Source organism: Leuresthes tenuis, unplaced genomic scaffold (genome assembly GCF_036924035.1).
Source record: "Leuresthes tenuis unplaced genomic scaffold, fLeuTen1.0.hap1 SCAF_5, whole genome shotgun sequence".
Taxonomy (NCBI): Eukaryota; Metazoa; Chordata; class Actinopteri; order Atheriniformes; family Atherinopsidae; genus Leuresthes; species Leuresthes tenuis.
Genome location: NW_027325359.1, coordinates 38,019,913 through 38,037,710, shown reverse-complemented (window position 1 = coordinate 38,037,710; position 17,798 = coordinate 38,019,913). Strand labels below are relative to the sequence as shown.

The 17,798-nt window shown below is 47.6% G+C and overlaps 1 protein-coding gene across 1 annotated transcript in view; it reads right to left on the bottom strand.

Moving 5' to 3' along the window:
• Window positions 1-2,480: 2,480 nt before the first annotated feature.
• Window positions 2,481-17,798, bottom strand: part of sntb2 (syntrophin, beta 2) — a 35,738-nt gene continuing 20,420 nt past the window's right edge. The window contains exons 2-7 of the mRNA XM_072386815.1: window positions 16,459-16,681; window positions 14,474-14,684; window positions 10,551-10,693; window positions 8,508-8,704; window positions 4,877-5,067; window positions 2,481-3,667 (exon numbers count right to left, since the gene is read on the bottom strand). Coding sequence (XP_072242916.1) covers window positions 3,575-3,667; window positions 4,877-5,067; window positions 8,508-8,704; window positions 10,551-10,693; window positions 14,474-14,684; window positions 16,459-16,681 — 1,058 coding nt within the window. The 3' untranslated portion in view covers window positions 2,481-3,574. The remainder of the gene's footprint in view (window positions 3,668-4,876; window positions 5,068-8,507; window positions 8,705-10,550; window positions 10,694-14,473; window positions 14,685-16,458; window positions 16,682-17,798) is intronic.

Sequence of the window (17,798 nt, the reverse complement as noted above, 5' to 3'; positions counted from 1 at the left end):
GAGTAGGATGAAGAGGGTACGTAAAATGGAATATATCATATTTAAAGAATAATTTATCAGGCTGGTTAATTACATAATCACACTGGAATGTTGTAACCTTTAAACTGAGAAAAATCTTTTCTTAAATCCATGAAGACAGTAAAATGAGGTTGAAAACTTCATGAGTGGACTATTATGTCAAGCTTTCTTTGGTTTTCTGAGACTATAACCTAAACTGAGGTGACTTTATGGACAATATGTCAACTTTATTAATTAATATAGGCCTTTTCACTAGTCTTAGGTCGGAAAGTTTTAGCAGCAGCCAGAATTTTTAGCCAGTTTCAAGGAAATGGAAAGAAGATACCCGTCATTTGGTGCATGACAACATTACTGATCTTTGAAGAGAAAAGCTTCAGATTTTGTCAACCTGAAAATAAGATATACCTATTTTGGATCTGCTTTTTGTGGTGATGGGAACAAAAGGCCAAGATAGGCTTAAAGGCATTGTGTTGAAAGTCACTGCAGGGTTACTGGGAGGTGAGCTGGTAGCTCTGTCCTGTGAAGGCGCAGCTTATGAAACTGTCCTCTGCCAGAGAAAGGTTGTGGTTTGGATGGAAATGAGAGGCAGGTAATCTAAAGCATGGGGGTAGATACACAGAGAAGGAAAGATGTGTAAGTGGAGGTGAAGCCGGGGAGGTAACACACTGCTGAAGGGGTCTGGGTGGGTCTGGAAGGGTCTGGAAGGGTCTGGAAGGGTCTGGGTGGGTCTGGAAGGGTCTGGAAGGGGTCTGGAAGGGTCTGGAAGGGTCTGGAAGGGGTCAGGGTGGGTCTGGAAGGGCCCAGCTTATGAAACTGTCCTCTGCCAGAGAAAGGTTGTGGTTTGGATGGAAATGAGAGGCAGGTAATCTAAAGTATAGGGGGTAGATACACAGAGAAGGAAAGATGTGTAAGTGGAGGTGAAGCCGGGGAGGTAACACACTGCTGAAGGGGTCTGGGTGGGTCTGGAAGGGTCTGGAAGGGGTCTGGAAGGGGTCTGGAAGGGTCTGGGTGGGTCTGGAAGGGTCTGGGTGGGTCTGGGTGGGTCTGGGTGGGTCTGGAAGGGTCTGGGTGGGTCTGGAAGGGTCTGGGTGGGTCTGGAAGGGTCTGGAAGGGGTCTGGAAGGGGTCTGGAAGGGGTCTGGAAGGGTCTGGGTGGGTCTGGAAGGGTCTGGGTGGGTCTGGGTGGGTCTGGGTGGGTCTGGAAGGGGTCTGGAAGGGGTCTGGAAGGGTCTGGGTGGGTCTGGAAGGGGTCTGGGTGGGTCTGGAAGGGTCTGGGTGGGTCTGGAAGGGGTCTGGAAGGGTCTGGGTGGGTCTGGAAGGGGTCTGGGTGGGTCTGGAAGGGTCTGGGTGGGTCTGGGTGGGTCTGGGTGGGTCTGGAAGGGGTCTGGAAGGGTCTGGGTGGGTCTGGAAGGGTCTGGGTGGGTCTGGAAGGGTCTGGAAGGGGTCTGGAAGGGGTCTGGGTGGGTCTGGAAGGGTCTGGAAGGGTCTGGGTGGGTCTGGAAGGGTCTGGGTGGGTCTGGAAGGGTCTGGGTGGGTCTGGAAGGGTCTGGGTGGGTCTGGAAGGGGTCTGGGTGGGTCTGGAAGGGTCTGGAAGGGTCTGGGTGGGTCTGGAAGGGGTCTGGAAGGGGTCTGGAAGGGGTCTGGAAGGGTCTGGGTGGGTCTGGAAGGGTCTGGAAGGGTCTGGAAGGGGTCTGGAAGGGGTCTGGAAGGGTCTGGAAGGGGTCTGGAAGGGTCTGGGTGGGTCTGGAAGGGGTCTGGAAGGGGTCTGGAAGGGGTCTGGAAGGGTCTGGAAGGGTCTGGGTGGGTCTGGGTGGGTCTGGAAGGGGTCTGGAAGGGGTCTGGAAGGGGTCTGGAAGGGTCTGGGTGGGTCTGGAAGGGGTCTGGAAGGGTCTGGGTGGGTCTGGAAGGGGTCTGGGTGGGTCTGGGTGGGTCTGGAAGGGTCTGGGTGGGTCTGGAAGGGGTCTGGGTGGGTCTGGAAGGGGTCTGGGTGGGTCTGGAAGGGGTCTGGAAGGGTCTGGGTGGGTCTGGAAGGGGTCTGGAAGGGTCTGGAAGGGGTCTGGAAGGGTCTGGGTGGGGTCTGGAAGGGTCTGGAAGGGGTCTGGGTGGGTCTGGAAGGGGTCTGGAAGGGGTCTGGAAGGGTCTGGATGGGTCTGGAAGGGGTCTGGAAGGGGTCTGGGTGGGTCTGGGTGGGTCTGGAAGGGTCTGGATGGGTCTGGGTGGGTCTGGAAGGGGTCTGGAAGGGTCTGGAAGGGTCTGGAAGGGGTCTGGAAGGGGTCTGGGTGGGTCTGGAAGGGTCTGGATGGGTCTGGGTGGGTCTGGAAGGGGTCTGGAAGGGGTCTGGATGGGTCTGGAAGGGGTCTGGAAGGGTCTGGAAGGGGTCTGGAAGGGTCTGGGTGGGGTCTGGAAGGGTCTGGAAGGGGTCTGGGTGGGTCTGGAAGGGGTCTGGAAGGGGTCTGGAAGGGTCTGGATGGGTCTGGGTGGGTCTGGAAGGGGTCTGGAAGGGTCTGGGTGGGTCTGGAAGTGCCCAGCTTATGAAACTGTCCTCTGCCAGAGAAAGGTTGTGGTTTGGATGGAAATGAGAGGCAGGTAATCTAAAGCATGGGGGTAGATACACAGCGAAGGAAAGATGTGTAAGTGGAGGTGAAGCCGGGGAGGTAACACACTGCTGTGACTTATATCATCATTTGATATAGAGCTCAGCATCAGGAAGTCATGCTATCAGGAGATATACAGTTAAAAAACGAACATAGTAACATGATTTCCTCTATAACAGTAATACTATTGCTTGTGCATGTCCAAAGCTTAAATCCTCTTATTATGTGAAATAAAAAAACATTATAAAGAGTGTCTTTCACTACATGCAAAAAGGCACAGGTGGCGACCCTGATTACAACAGTAGTTTGGGATAATGTGCAGAAACACTATCAAGCCAACAGAAGCGTGTTGTATAGAGACAAAACTCACAGATCGCTGCTCAATCACAGCATCTGTGCTCAGCTAACTGCACCCTGACTCTAAAACCGTTTTCCTCTCACACACAAACACACAGACAGACGTTAAAAAGAGCCCAAAGGACATGGGAAGGCTGTTATGGGGTGATAGGCAGAGTAAAAACATGGAGCATTTACCAATCTGTGCTCAGCTGGGAGATCTATCTAAAAAAGCCCTCCTTTCTTTGACATATTTCAGCAACACTTTGCTTTTAGAGCAAACAGGTGTTAAAATCTCAGAAGCATGTCACTGCATCTCATCTGGTCGCATCAGCTTATCGGAAAGAGATTTAAATGGATGTCATGTGGAATGTTAAGAGACTGTTAACAGCTATTTTTTGCTTGGTGAAGTAGTCTCCTTAAAGCTGGGGACTTGAAGCTAAGCGCCTCTTCCTTTTAACCTCGCCTCACAGCGCAGATGGTGGCAGGAGGGGAAGCTGGAAGGCACAATGAACTTTCCCTGCAGCGCCACCTCGGTCCTGACTCCAGCTGGAAAGGGGGAAATTGGAAAAGTAAGATAAAATGTAAGAAGAAATCCTCTTGTTCGTGCTGCCGCTGTTGGTCGCCTCACGTCAGAAGCCCCATGCGGGTGAGTTTGGCCGACAGGAAGGAGTGGAGGACAAACACCACCGGCTTTGGGCCCGAGTGGAGGTCGAACACCTGGAGGAAGGAAGGAGGGAGAAATGTAATGAAGGGTGGAGGAAAATAAACAGAAACAGATCTTTCTGTATATATAAATGTGTGCACAAGGAACCAAAGGAAGACGTAATAACAGTTAAAGAGATGCTGAATAAAACAATGAAAGCAACCATTTCACCCTGAGTAATACTTTATTTTTAGCCATAATAACCAGAATGTTTTGACGCGCTGGAAAATAAAGAAAAGCAAAACGTTAACGATAAGAAACACATTTTCTACTCGGATATGAGAAAATACAAAATACAAAATGATGTTAAAATAATGTGAAAATACTGAAAATTTACTTTGAATATCTAAAATTATGAATTTTTCTATCTTGGATAGATGAAAACTTTTTCTATCATTTAATCTGTTTGAAATAAGAGAGAAACACAGTATATATATTTAAATCTCATGATTCTAAAACCTAAATATTACAATGTGGGTGGGTCTGGAAGGGTCTGGGTGGGTCTGGGTGGGGTCTGGAAGGGTCTGGGTGGGTCTGGAAGGGTCTGGGTGGGTCTGGGTGGGGTCTGGAAGGGTCTGGGTGGGGTCTGGGTGGGTCTGGAAGGGTCTGGGTGGGGTCTGGAAGGGTCTGGGTGGGGTCTGGGTGGGTCTGGAAGGGTCTGGGTGGGTCTGGGTGGGTCTGGAAGGGTCTGGGTGGGGTCTGGAAGGGTCTGGGTGGGTCTGGGTCTGGGTGGGTCTGGAAGGGTCTGGGTGGGGTCTGGAAGGGTCTGGGTGGGTCTGGGTGGGTCTGGGTGGGTCTGGAAGGGTCTGGGTGGGGTCTGGGTGGGTCTGGGTGGGTCTGGAAGGGTCTGGGTGGGGTCTGGGTGGGTCTGGAAGGGTCTGGGTGGGTCTGGGTGGGTCTGGAAGGGTCTGGGTGGGGTCTGGGTGGGTCTGGGTGGGTCTGGGTGGGTCTGGAAGGGTCTGGGTGGGGTCTGGGTGGGTCTGGAAGGGTCTGGGTGGGTCTGGGTGGGTCTGGAAGGGTCTGGGTGGGGTCTGGAAGGGTCTGGGTGGGGTCTGGGTGGGTCTGGAAGGGTCTGGAAGGGTCTGGGTGGGGTCTGGAAGGGTCTGGGTGGGGTCTGGGTGGGTTTGGAAGGGTCTGGGTGGGTTTGGAAGGGTCTGGGTGGGTCTGGGTGGGTCTGGGTGGGTCTGGGTGGGTCTGGGTGGGTCAAATCAAATTTAATTTACCATTTCTCCTTCTGGGCCACCAAAGTCAAGGTAAAGGTTGCGTATTCCATCGTCAGCAGACATCTTGAGCTTCTCGTAGGGATATCTGTAGAGCACGGCGCCCCCCGTGGGCTCGGCCGGCTCTCTGGTCACAGTGAAACCCTTTTCATAGTGCAGCGTCAGCCGGACATCCTGTCTGTTCAACGTGCAGCCTGAGGGCGACAGGAACAAAAAGAGAAGAAGAAGAGCTTCAATGTGCTGCCTGAGGGCGACAGGAACAAAAAGAGAAGAAGAAGAGCTTCAATGTGCAGCCTGAGGGCGACAGGAACAAAAAGAGAAGAAGAAGAGCTTCAATGTGCAGCCTGAGGGCGACAGGAACAAAAAGAGAAGAAGAAGAGCTTCAATGTGCAGCCTGAGGGCGACAGGAACAAAAAGAGAAGAAGAAGAGCTTCAATGTGCAGCCTGAGGGCGACAGGAACAAAAAGAGAAGAAGAAGAGCTTCAATGTGCAGCCTGAGGGCGACAGGAACAAAAAGAGAAGAAGAAGAGCTTCAATGTGCAGCCTGAGGGCGACAGGAACAAAAAGAGAAGAAGAAGAGCTTCAATGTGCTGCCTGAGGGCGACAGGAACAAAAAGAGAAGAAGAAGAGCTTCAATGTGCAGCCTGAGGGCGACAGGAACAAAAAGAGAAGAAGAAGAGCTTCAATGTGCAGCCTGAGGGCGACAGGAACAAAAAGAGAAGAAGAAGAGCTTCAATGTGCAGCCTGAGGGCGACAGGAACAAAAAGAGAAGAAGAAGAGCTTCAATGTGCAGCCTGAGGGCGACAGGAACAAAAAGAGAAGAAGAAGAGCTTCAATGTGCAGCCTGAGGGCGACAGGAACAAAAAGAGAAGAAGAAGAGCTTCAATGTGCAGCCTGAGGGCGACAGGAACAAAAAGAGAAGAAGAAGAGCTTCAATGTGCAGCCTGAGGGCGACAGGAACAAAAAGAGAAGAAGAAGAGCTTCAATGTGCAGCCTGAGGGCGACAGGAACAAAAAGAGAAGAAGAAGAGCTTCAATGTGCAGCCTGAGGGCGACAGGAACAAAAAGAGAAGAAGAAGAGCTTCAATGTGCAGCCTGAGGGCGACAGGAACAAAAAGAGAAGAAGAAGAGCTTCAATGTGCAGCCTGAGGGCGACAGGAACAAAAAGAGAAGAAGAAGAGCTTCAATGTGCAGCCTGAGGGCGACAGGAACAAAAAGAGAAGAAGAAGAGCTTCAATGTGCAGCCTGAGGGCGACAGGAACAAAAAGAGAAGAAGAAGAGCTTCAATGTGCAGCCTGAGGGCGACAGGAACAAAAAGAGAAGAAGAAGAGCTTCAATGTGCAGCCTGAGGGCGACAGGAACAAAAAGAGAAGAAGAAGAGCTTCAATGTGCAGCCTGAGGGCGACAGGAACAAAAAGAGAAGAAGAGCAGCTTCAATGTGCAGCCTGAGGGCGACAGGAACAAAAAGAGAAGAAGAAGAGCTTCAATGTGCAGCCTGAGGGCGACAGGAACAAAAAGAGAAGAAGAAGAGCTTCAATGTGCAGCCTGAGGGCGACAGGAACAAAAAGAGAAGAAGAAGAGCTTCAATGTGCAGCCTGAGGGCGACAGGAACAAAAAGAGAAGAAGAAGAGCTTCAATGTGCTGCCTGAGGGCGACAGGAACAAAAAGAGAAGAAGAAGAGCTTCAATGTGCAGCCTGAGGGCGACAGGAACAAAAAGAGAAGAAGAAGAGCTTCAATGTGCAGCCTGAGGGCGACAGGAACAAAAAGAGAAGAAGAAGAGCTTCAATGTGCAGCCTGAGGGCGACAGGAACAAAAAGAGAAGAAGAAGAGCTTCAATGTGCTGCCTGAGGGCGACAGGAACAAAAAGAGAAGAAGAAGAGCTTCAATGTGCTGCCTGAGGGCGACAGGAACAAAAAGAGAAGAAGAAGAGCTTCAATGTGCAGCCTGAGGGCGACAGGAACAAAAAGACAAGAAGAAGAGCTTCAATGTGCAGCCTGAGGGCGACAGGAACAAAAAGAGAAGAAGAAGAGCTTCAATGTGCAGCCTGAGGGCGACAGGAACAAAAAGAGAAGAAGAAGAGCTTCAATGTGCAGCCTGAGGGCGACAGGAACAAAAAGAGAAGAAGAAGATGAGCTGGATGAGAAGCGTCTGAGGAGGATGATGCAGGACAGAGCAAAGACTGCACTTAGTGTCTTTTAGGGTCTTTTAACTCACAAAAAGACCCTAAAAAAAGATTCATTTCTAGAATAAATACTGAAAAAGTGATTTAAAAACACCTGAAAGAGCTACAATGGCATAAATAGTGCTTAAAAAGCTAAAAGCAAATAAAAATTTAACTTAAAAGCGATGAATGAACGTTGGAAAAGGCTAAAAGCGAAGGATCAGCGACTTCCAGCTTCTGTTCTCAGGCTCGACCGAACCGACCCCAGAATTCAGAGATTAATATTGTGACAAATCGAGTTTTTACACAGCAGTTAAGCTGCAGCCTGAAGACAAGTGCACCTCTGATATAAACCCGCATGACTGAGGTTATTTGATACGAAAGCATTTCCAATGGCCCGAATGTTCCTGCACAACTGTGTGTTTGTGCAGCAGCCGGACAGGGAAGGAGAATAAAGGCTTTCCAGAGCTGCTCCGGCAGCCAACCATTGTTCTGCAGAGTGGAAACTTTCCCTCTGCTGGCTCCAGCTCCTGCTCCTGCGACACAGAGCTGCTCTTTCTGAGCTGCAGCAGACTAATGGGAGGCAGCTGCTGTCAGGAGCTTCCTCACAGTGAAAAACGCTGGTATCTACAGACAGAAACGACTCAACGTGTGCAGAAAATCATCAGTTCAGTCCATCTCTGATTATCACAACCAAGGTGAAGCCGCTTCCTTTGGGTCAGCATTCATCTGAAGGTGAGCTCAGTGTGGAGCTGTTTTTAACACAAAGCGAACTGAAACCCACGGATGGACCGTAAATAATCACCGGCACAGATCAGGAACCTGCAGTTTAAACACGCTGCGCTGTTAGCTGATTGGCTACTGAAGCACTGCATCATTCATTCATTAACAAAGAGACGTTTCATCTTTATGTTAATAATCATTTGATGTTTAAGCAGTGACTCAGCGGTTAATTAGCAGAAGCACCAGAGCATTTTTAGCATTTAAAGCTGCAGACAGAATCATTTTCATGTGTTAAATCACACCGAGTCATTTCTCTAGAGAAATAAAAGCAAATAGACAGCTTTCACTGTGCTTATTTCTGAGTTTCCTTTGTTGTTCACAGCAGCCCTCGGTGCCAAAGCTCTGGGGTGCACTGCTCAGCTCTGGAATCAGAGGCTTTAGATCTTCAGCAGACACCTGGTGTCACCACACAGCTCAGCCCCTCTGCCATCATTACGTTATAATCTGAGCTGCTGTGCCGTGCACGGCCACACGTGCACGGCCACACGTGCACGGCAGTGTAACAGGTGCCTCCTGTGCAGCCTGAGGTTTCCTCTGATGAATGAAGCACAGCCAGTTGGTTAAAAGCCTCCCACAGAAGGGTTTTACTGCAGCTGACACCCGGTGACTTCCTAAGATCATTTATTGGCTCTGATTCATATGAGATTCACTCAAAGAAAAGCCTTCCGGACTGCCTGTGATGTCACTCACCTATGGAGACTTCTTTGATGAGCTCGGCGGCGGCGTGCGCCCCCTGCACCAGAGATCTCGTCCAGGAGGACAGGTCCCAGTGAGTCTCCACTCTGAAGATGTGGGACTCGATGCCCCGGCCTGTTCCCGTCCGAGTGGCAAAAACCAGGTCTGAGCCCTGAGAGGGGGAACCCCGGGCGCTGCCAGAGTGGACCAGTCTGTGGCGAGAGGAATTACAGACACCGTTAATGGTTAAAACACACGTTTAAGGATAAAAACACACGTTTAAGGATAAAAACACACGGTTAAGGATAAAAACACACGGTTAAGGATAAAAACACACGGTTAAGGATAAAAACACATGTTTAAGGATAAAAACACACGGTTAAGGATAAAAACACACAGCTACGGTGTTGTCAGTTCCTCAAGGTTCACATCCGCCTTGCTTTTTGCTTTTAAACAGCCCTGAAAATAAGTTTCTCTCCATCACATCTGATTTTATCCCAAAGCTATTCAGAGCCGAGTCCTCTGGTCCTTCCTATGGTTCTGTAGCAGAACTAAAAGGTCCGGCGTGTGCTGAGGGTCAGTTTAGGAATAATGAGAGCAGTTTGAACACTAAATATGGTTATTAACGGAGTTGGATTGTAATCTGTGCCAAGCTCAGCGCTACAAGCCTTCAGTTTTGCACAGTTTTGCACAGTTTTGCTCAGTTTCGCTCAGTTTTGCACAGTTTTGCTCAGTTTTGCACAGTTTTGCTCAGTTTTGCTCAGTTTTGCACAGTTTTGCACAGTTTTGCACAGTTTTGCACAGTTTTGCACAGTTTTGCACAGTTTTGCGCACCATGTGCCCGAATGCACTTCATTGTGGGTCCAAACTCTAAAGGCCAAAAGGTTGTTTCAACAGAGAAGTTATTTCTTTCTTCTTTCATCTTTGTAAAATCAGTTGTAGTTTCTTTGTATTTCTGGTAAAAATGTGAGCACCAAAGCATTCACATGCCTTATAAACTGATGTCCAATGTGGTTAAAGCCTTTAGCGATGCCCCTCCACACTGATCCCAGGTCTGGAATATCAGTAAAAACACGAGGACTGTATTGGTCCTGATTCTTTAGTTCATATGAGAGAAAACAGGTTGGACCAAAAGATGATTTTTCTCCAAAGCAGGAAGCCGGGCAACAACCCATTTACAGCTGATCATAAAGAACCTGGAGCAGACAGACTCTGTTAGAACCCAGAGGGCAGCTTTCATATATTTGTGCAGAGAATCAAACAAACAAGAAGCACAAAACAGAGTTTATCCCAGAAAAGAGCAGGTCGTTAGGAAACACTGGGTCTACTTTAATGTTCTTACCACATATTTCAGCAGGATGCTGGAAGTTTAAGGGAAGCTCTGAACTTACAAAGTTTATTCAAAGTTTCCTGAGCTGCAGCTGAATAGTTAGCTCTAACCTGCAGATAATCAGTGGTGGACCTGTTAAGTTAAATCAGTTAAATTAAGTCGTATAAAGCCTCCCAGAACAGTAACGATGTTTAAAACTCTGCTACAGAGCAGATAAAGCTGATAAACAGCGCTGTGGGTATGAAAGACCAACATCAGGGACAACAATAGCAGAAAAAGCATCATTAACATGGTGTTGAGCTACAGTACAGAAAGAAAATGGTTCTGAAATGTGATCTTATGACATAAAGTGAGCCCATTTCTTCATGTTTCCACAGGTATTAAACATCATGACACAGGTTATGTATGAGGCAGCCACATCCAGTCAGAGCTGAGCTTCCTTCCTCTTTTTGGGCTTTAATGCTCTGCTCTAACGACTCTTCTGTCTCCGATTAAAAACCTGCCAAAGTGCAGCTGCCTCAGTCATTCCTATCAGTTAGTTTAGGTTTATAAAGCTAAAAGTCAGTGGATGTTATGCCATTATTTATATCCCATTTATGTCTCTGATCAAACGTTCTGCAGCACCAGAACGACCTTTTAAGCCCTCCTGAGGTCTCTTTAAAGGACTGAACCCAACGACTGAACCCATCTTTACCTGGTGGCGAGCAGAGGGTGTGTGAGATCTTTACCTGGTGGCGAGCAGAGGGTGTGTGAGCAGAGGCACGGACCAGGACTCCCTGCTCCACGGCACCGATTCAAACAGCAGGATGTCCTTCTCCGTCAGCGCCATGACAACCGGCCGGTACTGCTGCCGTCCGCCTTCCAGCTGGACCTGAAAGGGTTTCAGCTCTGATTAGCACAGCGAAATAGTTCCTCCCTCCCACTCCATGTGCATGTTAGAGAGGTGCCTACAGCACCCGGCCAGAGTAAAGCATTAATGATGGTCTGAAGGGCAACAAATCGGTGTGAGGAGCAGGACCATCACAGCGCTTAACCCTGAGGTCCATGGGCCACAGCAGCCATTTTTACTCATGACATTTAGCATTAAACAGGTTCATCGGCCTGTTTTTAAGTGGCATTCAGTCACTTCTCCATCGATGTTCCTCATGCTTCTTTCAGACACGCCCCTGAACGTGCTGGACAGAGCCGACTGGACAGGAAGTGATGTAACAGCGCTTCAACAGTCACAGGAAGCAGATAAAAGCTCTTTTCTCCACGTTCAAGCTTATCTGAACTCAGACTAAAAGAAGAAGAAGAGCAGCACTAATTATTGTGGGTAAACTCGAAGCTGCATCTTCTCCTGGAGAGCTATAAAACTCAAATAAGTCGGCACACTGATCACAGTTACTGCTCAAAGCTGCGGGGCCCGTGGACGACTACATCTGGCCTCTTTTCTCAGTTGAAGCTTTTCTACGTCTGGTTCATCTGGCCTCTTTCAGTTTTAGGAAGTTGAGCTATTTTGGTACTTTTCTTTAAATAGTCTGACGCAGATATGACACAAAAACTACTTCCTCGCCATCAGAAGCTTCATCCTCATCTCTAAAACACACATTTCTGCATCACTGCGTCTGCATTTAGAGACGAGGCACGATGAGGAGAGCAATGAGACCGTTAGCTTCAGGCTAACATACCGCCTGCTAACAGTACAGAACTCCTCAGGCTGAGCGGCTCCAGGTGAGTTAGCGGTGAGCTGCTAACAGTACAGAACTCCTCAGGCTGAGCGGCTCCAGGTGAGCTGCTAACAGTACAAAACTCCTCAGACTGAGCGGCTCCAGGTGAGTTAGCGGTGAGCTGCTAACAGTACAGAACTCCTCAGGCTGAGCGGCTCCAGGTGAGTTAGCGGTGAGCTGCTAACAGTACAGAACTCCTCAGGCTGAGCGGCTCCAGGTGAGTTAGCGGTGAGCTGCTAACAGTACAGAACTCCTCAGGCTGAGCAGCTCCAGGTGAGTTAGCGGTGAGCTGCTAACAGTACAGAACTCCTCAGGCTGAGCAGCTCCAGGTGAGCTGCTAACAGTACAGAACTCCTCAGGCTGAGCGGCTCCAGGTGAGCTGCTAACAGTACAGAACTCCTCAGGCTGAGCGGCTCCAGGTGAGCTGCTAACAGTACAGAACTCCTCAGGCTGAGCAGCTCCAGGTGAGTTAGCGGTGAGCTGCTAACAGTACAGAACTCCTCAGGCTGAGCAGCTCCAGGTGAGTTAGCGGTGAGCTGCTAACAGTACAGAACTCCTCAGGCTGAGCGGCTCCAGGTGAGCTAACGGTGAGCTGCTAACAGTACAGAACTCCTCAGAATGAGCAGCTCCAGGTGAGTTAGCGGTGAGCTGCTAACAGTACAGAACTCCTCAGGCTGAGCAGCTCCAGGTGAGCTGCTAACAGTACAGAACTCCTCAGGCTGAGCGGCTCCAGGTGAGCTGCTAACAGTACAGAACTCCTCAGGCTGAGCAGCTCCAGGTGAGTTAGCGGTGAGCTGCTAACAGTACAGAACTCCTCAGGCTGAGCGGCTCCAGGTGAGTTAGCGGTGAGCTGCTAACAGTACAGAACTCCTCAGGCTGAGCGGCTCCAGGTGAGCTAACGGTGAGCTGCTAACAGTACAGAACTCCTCAGAATGAGCAGCTCCAGGTGAGTTAGCGGTGAGCTGCTAACAGTACAGAACTCCTCAGAATGAGCAGCTCCAGGTGAGTTAGCGGTGAGCTGCTAACAGTACAGAACTCCTCAGGCTGAGCGGCTCCAGGTGAGTTAGCGGTGAGCTGCTAAAAGTACAGAACTCCTCAGGCTGAGCGGCTCCAGGTGAGTTAGCGGTGAGCTGCTAACAGTACAGAACTCCTCAGGCTGAGCAGCTCCAGGTGAGTTAGCGGTGAGCTGCTAACAGTACAGAACTCCTCAGGCTGAGCAGCTCCAGGTGAGCTAACGGTGAGCTGCTAACAGTACAGAACTCCTCAGAATGAGCAGCTCCAGGTGAGTTAGCGGTGAGCTGCTAACAGTACAGAACTCCTCAGGCTGAGCGGGTCCAGGTGAGCTAACGGTGAGCTGCTAACAGTACAGAACTCCTCAGGCTGAGCGGCTCCAGGTGAGTTAGCGGTGAGCTGCTAACAGTACAGAACTCCTCAGAATGAGCAGCTCCAGGTGAGTTAGCGGTGAGCTGCTAACAGTACAGAACTCCTCAGGCTGAGCAGCTCCAGGTGAGTTAGCGGTGAGCTGCTAACAGTACAGAACTCCTCAGGCTGAGCGGCTCCAGGTGAGTTAGCGGTGAGCTGCTAACAGTACAGAACTCCTCAGGCTGAGCGGCTCCAGGTGAGTTAACGGTGTAACGGTGATCTGACTCATGCCTGTGCGACAGCATCCAACCAGAAGAGCTGTGATCATGAACGCGCCTGAGGTGAGAAGGTGGGCACGACAGGAAATACCGCAGCGGAAACTTCCTGTTTGAAGCAGTAAAGATAAACTGAGCAGCAGCTTGAATGGACTCCTCAAAGATACCAATCCCAGTTCTTCTTGTGAATGAAATGAGATTTAAATTTAGAACTGAGGCTAATTCAAGGAAACGTGCACTTCCTGTTTGTTGCTGAGGCTGTTAAGTTAGAGGGGGGGGGGGGGGTGTGTTCATGTAAAAGTAATGAAAACACACAGAAAGCTGCTCACCTTTGACCTACATTTCTCCTAAAATGTGTTCATTTCTAACAATATTTCCCTGTGAAAAATGCTTATTAGCTGTAATTATGTCTTAAAACCTCCAAATCTGAGTCAATAAGCGTGTTTAAACCTTTAAAATCCTTTTCCACAGCTCAAAGTTCCAGGGATTCAACTCTATAAAAGTGCTTTTAGCAGCTGTTGTGAAATCCAAGAGAACAGAGCGACAGAAAATGGTGAAATACAACATGTGTGAGCCAGTTTTCACATTCTGAGGACATTTATGCTTTTATAGAGGGACTGTTTAGCTGATCTAGATGCAGCCACCATGACAGCAGCCTCCGGTTTGTGGGCCGCTGCATCATGGAGCCTCGACTCTTGCCATCTTTGTATTCTCAGAGCAGGAAGTGACCACATTTGAAGAAAAGGAGCAGCTGGAGTGATGCTGTGAAGCCTATTTAAGGACCAGCAGATCAGGCTAAAGACACTGAATCAGTATTTCACAGAATGAGCCTTTGAATGGGAGCTAAAATGCTTTGGACCCAGTGTCTGGCAGAGCTCATTTATACTACACTTTAAAGCTTTTTATATTACACTTTAAAGCCTTTTATATCACACTTTAAAGCTTTTTATATTACACTTTAAAGCCTTTTATATCACACTTTAAAGCTTTTCCTCGTTGCTTCACATCTAAACCAAAGTGATGATTCTAACAGCCTTTAAATAGGAGGAACAACTTGATTCCACAGCTACATTTACCACATAAATTAGGAAAAAACTAAATGTTATTGGCATGTTCAGAGCCAGATTTCCACTGTTTTCACAGCTTTTGTCCTGAATAAATAGTTTGACAGCTTATTTACGAGGGTTATTACTGTATGTTTAAGCCTCTTCAGACTTTATCAAACCCTCCACTGCTGCAGAAAGCTAATCTAATCTGATGTAATAACTGTCTGAGCTAAAGAAGAAGGCACAGAGCAGAGCGTACCTGTTCAGCCAGCCAGCCGATGTGTTTGAGGTGGGGGTGCGTGGAGGCCGCGGACGAAGCCCCCAGGTAGGCGTTGATGTGCGCCAGGATCTGGGGCAGCAGGGCAGCTATGTTGGTGTGGATGGCGGTGAACCAGGAGTTGGCGGTGGCTCCGTCTTTGCAGCGCAGCACCACTGTGTGCTGGCCATCAGGGGAGTGGAGCTCCAGCAGCCTGCAGGGGGGGGAATGTGAGAGGAATCTGGCTTAATAAGGTGAACAATGATGGCAGCAAACCAGGGCAGCCTCTTCCTTTTCTGTAGCTTTTCAGACGGTTTCCTGGAAATTTTACTCAAAATTTCCCAAAAGCTGGAAGTAAATAACATAAAAATCCCAAAGGAAAAGTGTTACAAAGGAAATGGAGTTTCAAGCTGCGATTTATTTACAAAAATGACCTAAAACGATGGCCGGAGTGAGTGAGTGTGAGCATGCACGGCTGTTTCTGTCCGTGCACTGTTGCACGGGTGCATGGGATGGGCTCCAGGACGTCTGCGACCCTGAAAAGGAGGAGGTGGGTATGGACAGCCAACCAATGAAAGAATGACCTGATCTGGTGAGTCCATGCCATAAAACTGCAGTTTAACCTGGTCACAGAAAGCAGTTCAGGAGCTCTTTTTCAGCTCCAGAGTTCCTATTTTCACCTACTTTACAGCACAGATCTCTATTAAAGGGTGAATCACATATTCCCTCAGAGTGTTTGGAACTGTTTGGGAAACAGGTGGAGTTTGAAATCTACATGTTTGGGTGAAACAAAGAACAGCTTCCAGGAAATGAGCAGGAAAGCACAGAACTGGTGAAATAAAGAAGTGTTAAAGATGACCAGGAGTCCAGGCTGTAGTTCCAGCCTCCAGCTTCTGTCTCTCTCCCTTTTCCTGCCCACCTACTTTCACATAAAAAGCCTCTAAAGCCCAAAATGCCTTTAAGAATATTCACTTTTCCTTTCAAATATATTTTCAATCAAGCTGCAGGTGTCAAATATAAATATAATTATCAGGAATTACACAAAGATGAGATCAAACACGCTGATTTTCTTGTGTTTGCTGCAGGATTCTGCATAAAACAATAAGGCCTTGGATGGGTTTAGGGGACATACAGCATCAGTACCATTTATTAATGATTTCCCAGCTGGGATCCTCTAATAAACAGCTACAGCAGCTTATTTTGGCTCATTTTACCTGTATTTGTCCACAGTGTGGTACATAAAAAGTCTTCTTCTCTGTTTCCGCTGTGGCGGCTCTTTATTCGGACCGCAGTATGTTACAATCCCGCGAGCTTTAGCGCTCCGATGACTTTCAGATGGACCCGAGACCCAAAAAACTTTAAAGTAGTCCAACCGCAGAAGTGGAAAAACTGCTCAAAAATATCAACAAAAGGGCTGAAAAACACTGAGAACACATGAAAAACGGTGTGATGGAACTGCCCTCTGCACACTGTTTAACATCAGGGAAATAAACCTCTTCTGCTGTGGCAACAGCTAAAATACATTTATTATCAAGTTAATATCCTTTAGCAGAACTTTGTCATGTCTGTTAATGTCCTTATTCTTATTTTACAGCCGCTACGCTCTGAATTTGTGTGGTTTTTCAGGTGAAAAGATGGGAAAATTGATCAGGATAAAGGAGCTTCGCCACTTTCTGAGAAATATACTTTGAAATATTAGCATTAACACCAAAGATCCATGAAAAACGTGCAAATCAACAGAGAAAGCGACGTGTTGGATAAGAGATTCGAGAATAAACTGACACCAACAGTCCTTGTAGCATTTAAACAGTAATTAATCATTAATAACTAATAATAATCTGAACTGTAAGACAAACAGACCTGAAGTTTATTCACAGCTAAACAAACTGTGGGCTTCATTTTTCACTTTAATCTTCCCAAACATGAACAGAAGCTCAGGAAATAACCCCCCCACACACTCAGGTATCTGCACACAGCCTCCCATCTACCTGTTCTCCAGGTCTGGCATGGTGAGGTTCCTGCTGATGAAGCACATCTTCAGGCTGATGACCTTCCGGTCCTTGGAGGCGGAGGACGAGCTGCTGTGTTTGGGCGACCCCGAGTCCTCGCTGCCGCTGTAGCTGGGCGACTGCGGCCGGATGGCGTCCCACGGCAGGTCGGCCACCAGCGACGGCTTCTTGAAGAGCGGCGACACCTCGCGGATGTACTTCACTGACGTGGGACAAGAGAGAAAAGGGTTTGATTTATGCCACATTTTAAACCTTAATGCTAAAAGCTGAACATCTGATATGTTTCGCACTGGTTTACTGGTTAAATCTAAAGTCAAATGCATTTATTCTTCTTCTTCTGAGTTCAGCCATGCTTTAAAGATGGTTTAAAGATGCTTTAAAGATGGTTTAAAGATGGTTTAAAGATGGTTTAAAGATGGTTTAAAGATGCTTTAAAGATGGTTTAAAGATGGTTTAAAGATGCTTTAAAGATGGTTTAAAGATGCTTTAAAGATGGTTTAAAGATGGTTTAAAGATGCTTTAAAGATGGTTTAAAGATGCTTTAAAGATGGTTTAAAGAATAACAAAATCCATTTATTTCACCTGGTTTTTCCTGATGATTTATGACTTTTAATTGAGTTTTATCGTTGAATACATTGAGATTTTCTGGTCTACATCCTGTATATATATATCTATATATATATACATACATATATACATATACATATATATCTATATCTATAGATATATATATATACCTGTGCAGCGTTTTATCTTCAGTGTTGAATAAGAAGCCCAAATTAAATATGTTTAATTACAGGCTATAAAATCACAGCTATCAAAAATCCACACTTTAAACCTTATTTTCACAGAAATTCATTTTAATTTGGACCAGATGACTGACTTAATGTTTAAGGAAAACTTTATCAGACGGCAGAATATTAAATGTGGAGATTTGTTTTGTTGATGCACAAACTTGTAAATAAATATATCCATAAATGCACATATTTTTCACCTTTTATAGACCGTCTGCTGCACTGACAAACATCAGATGCTCCATATTCCTGTTCTTACTAATTACCAGCCAACATCTTGCTCTAACTGGCCAAATTAGGTCAAATCTTTATGAAACATGAGCTCCACAGATATCCTGGCTTATCGTAATAGAGTGAACACAACAGTCTGCTGGAGATAATTAGCAAAAAGGTCAAACACATCCTGTGCCAGAGCCAGCCAGCTGTTGTACATCTGCATGATATCAGGCCAGCGAGAGGCTCCAAACCGAGCCGTAAGGGAACACCCAGGGATGTTTTCAGAGAGAAGTCAGCATTTAATCTGCT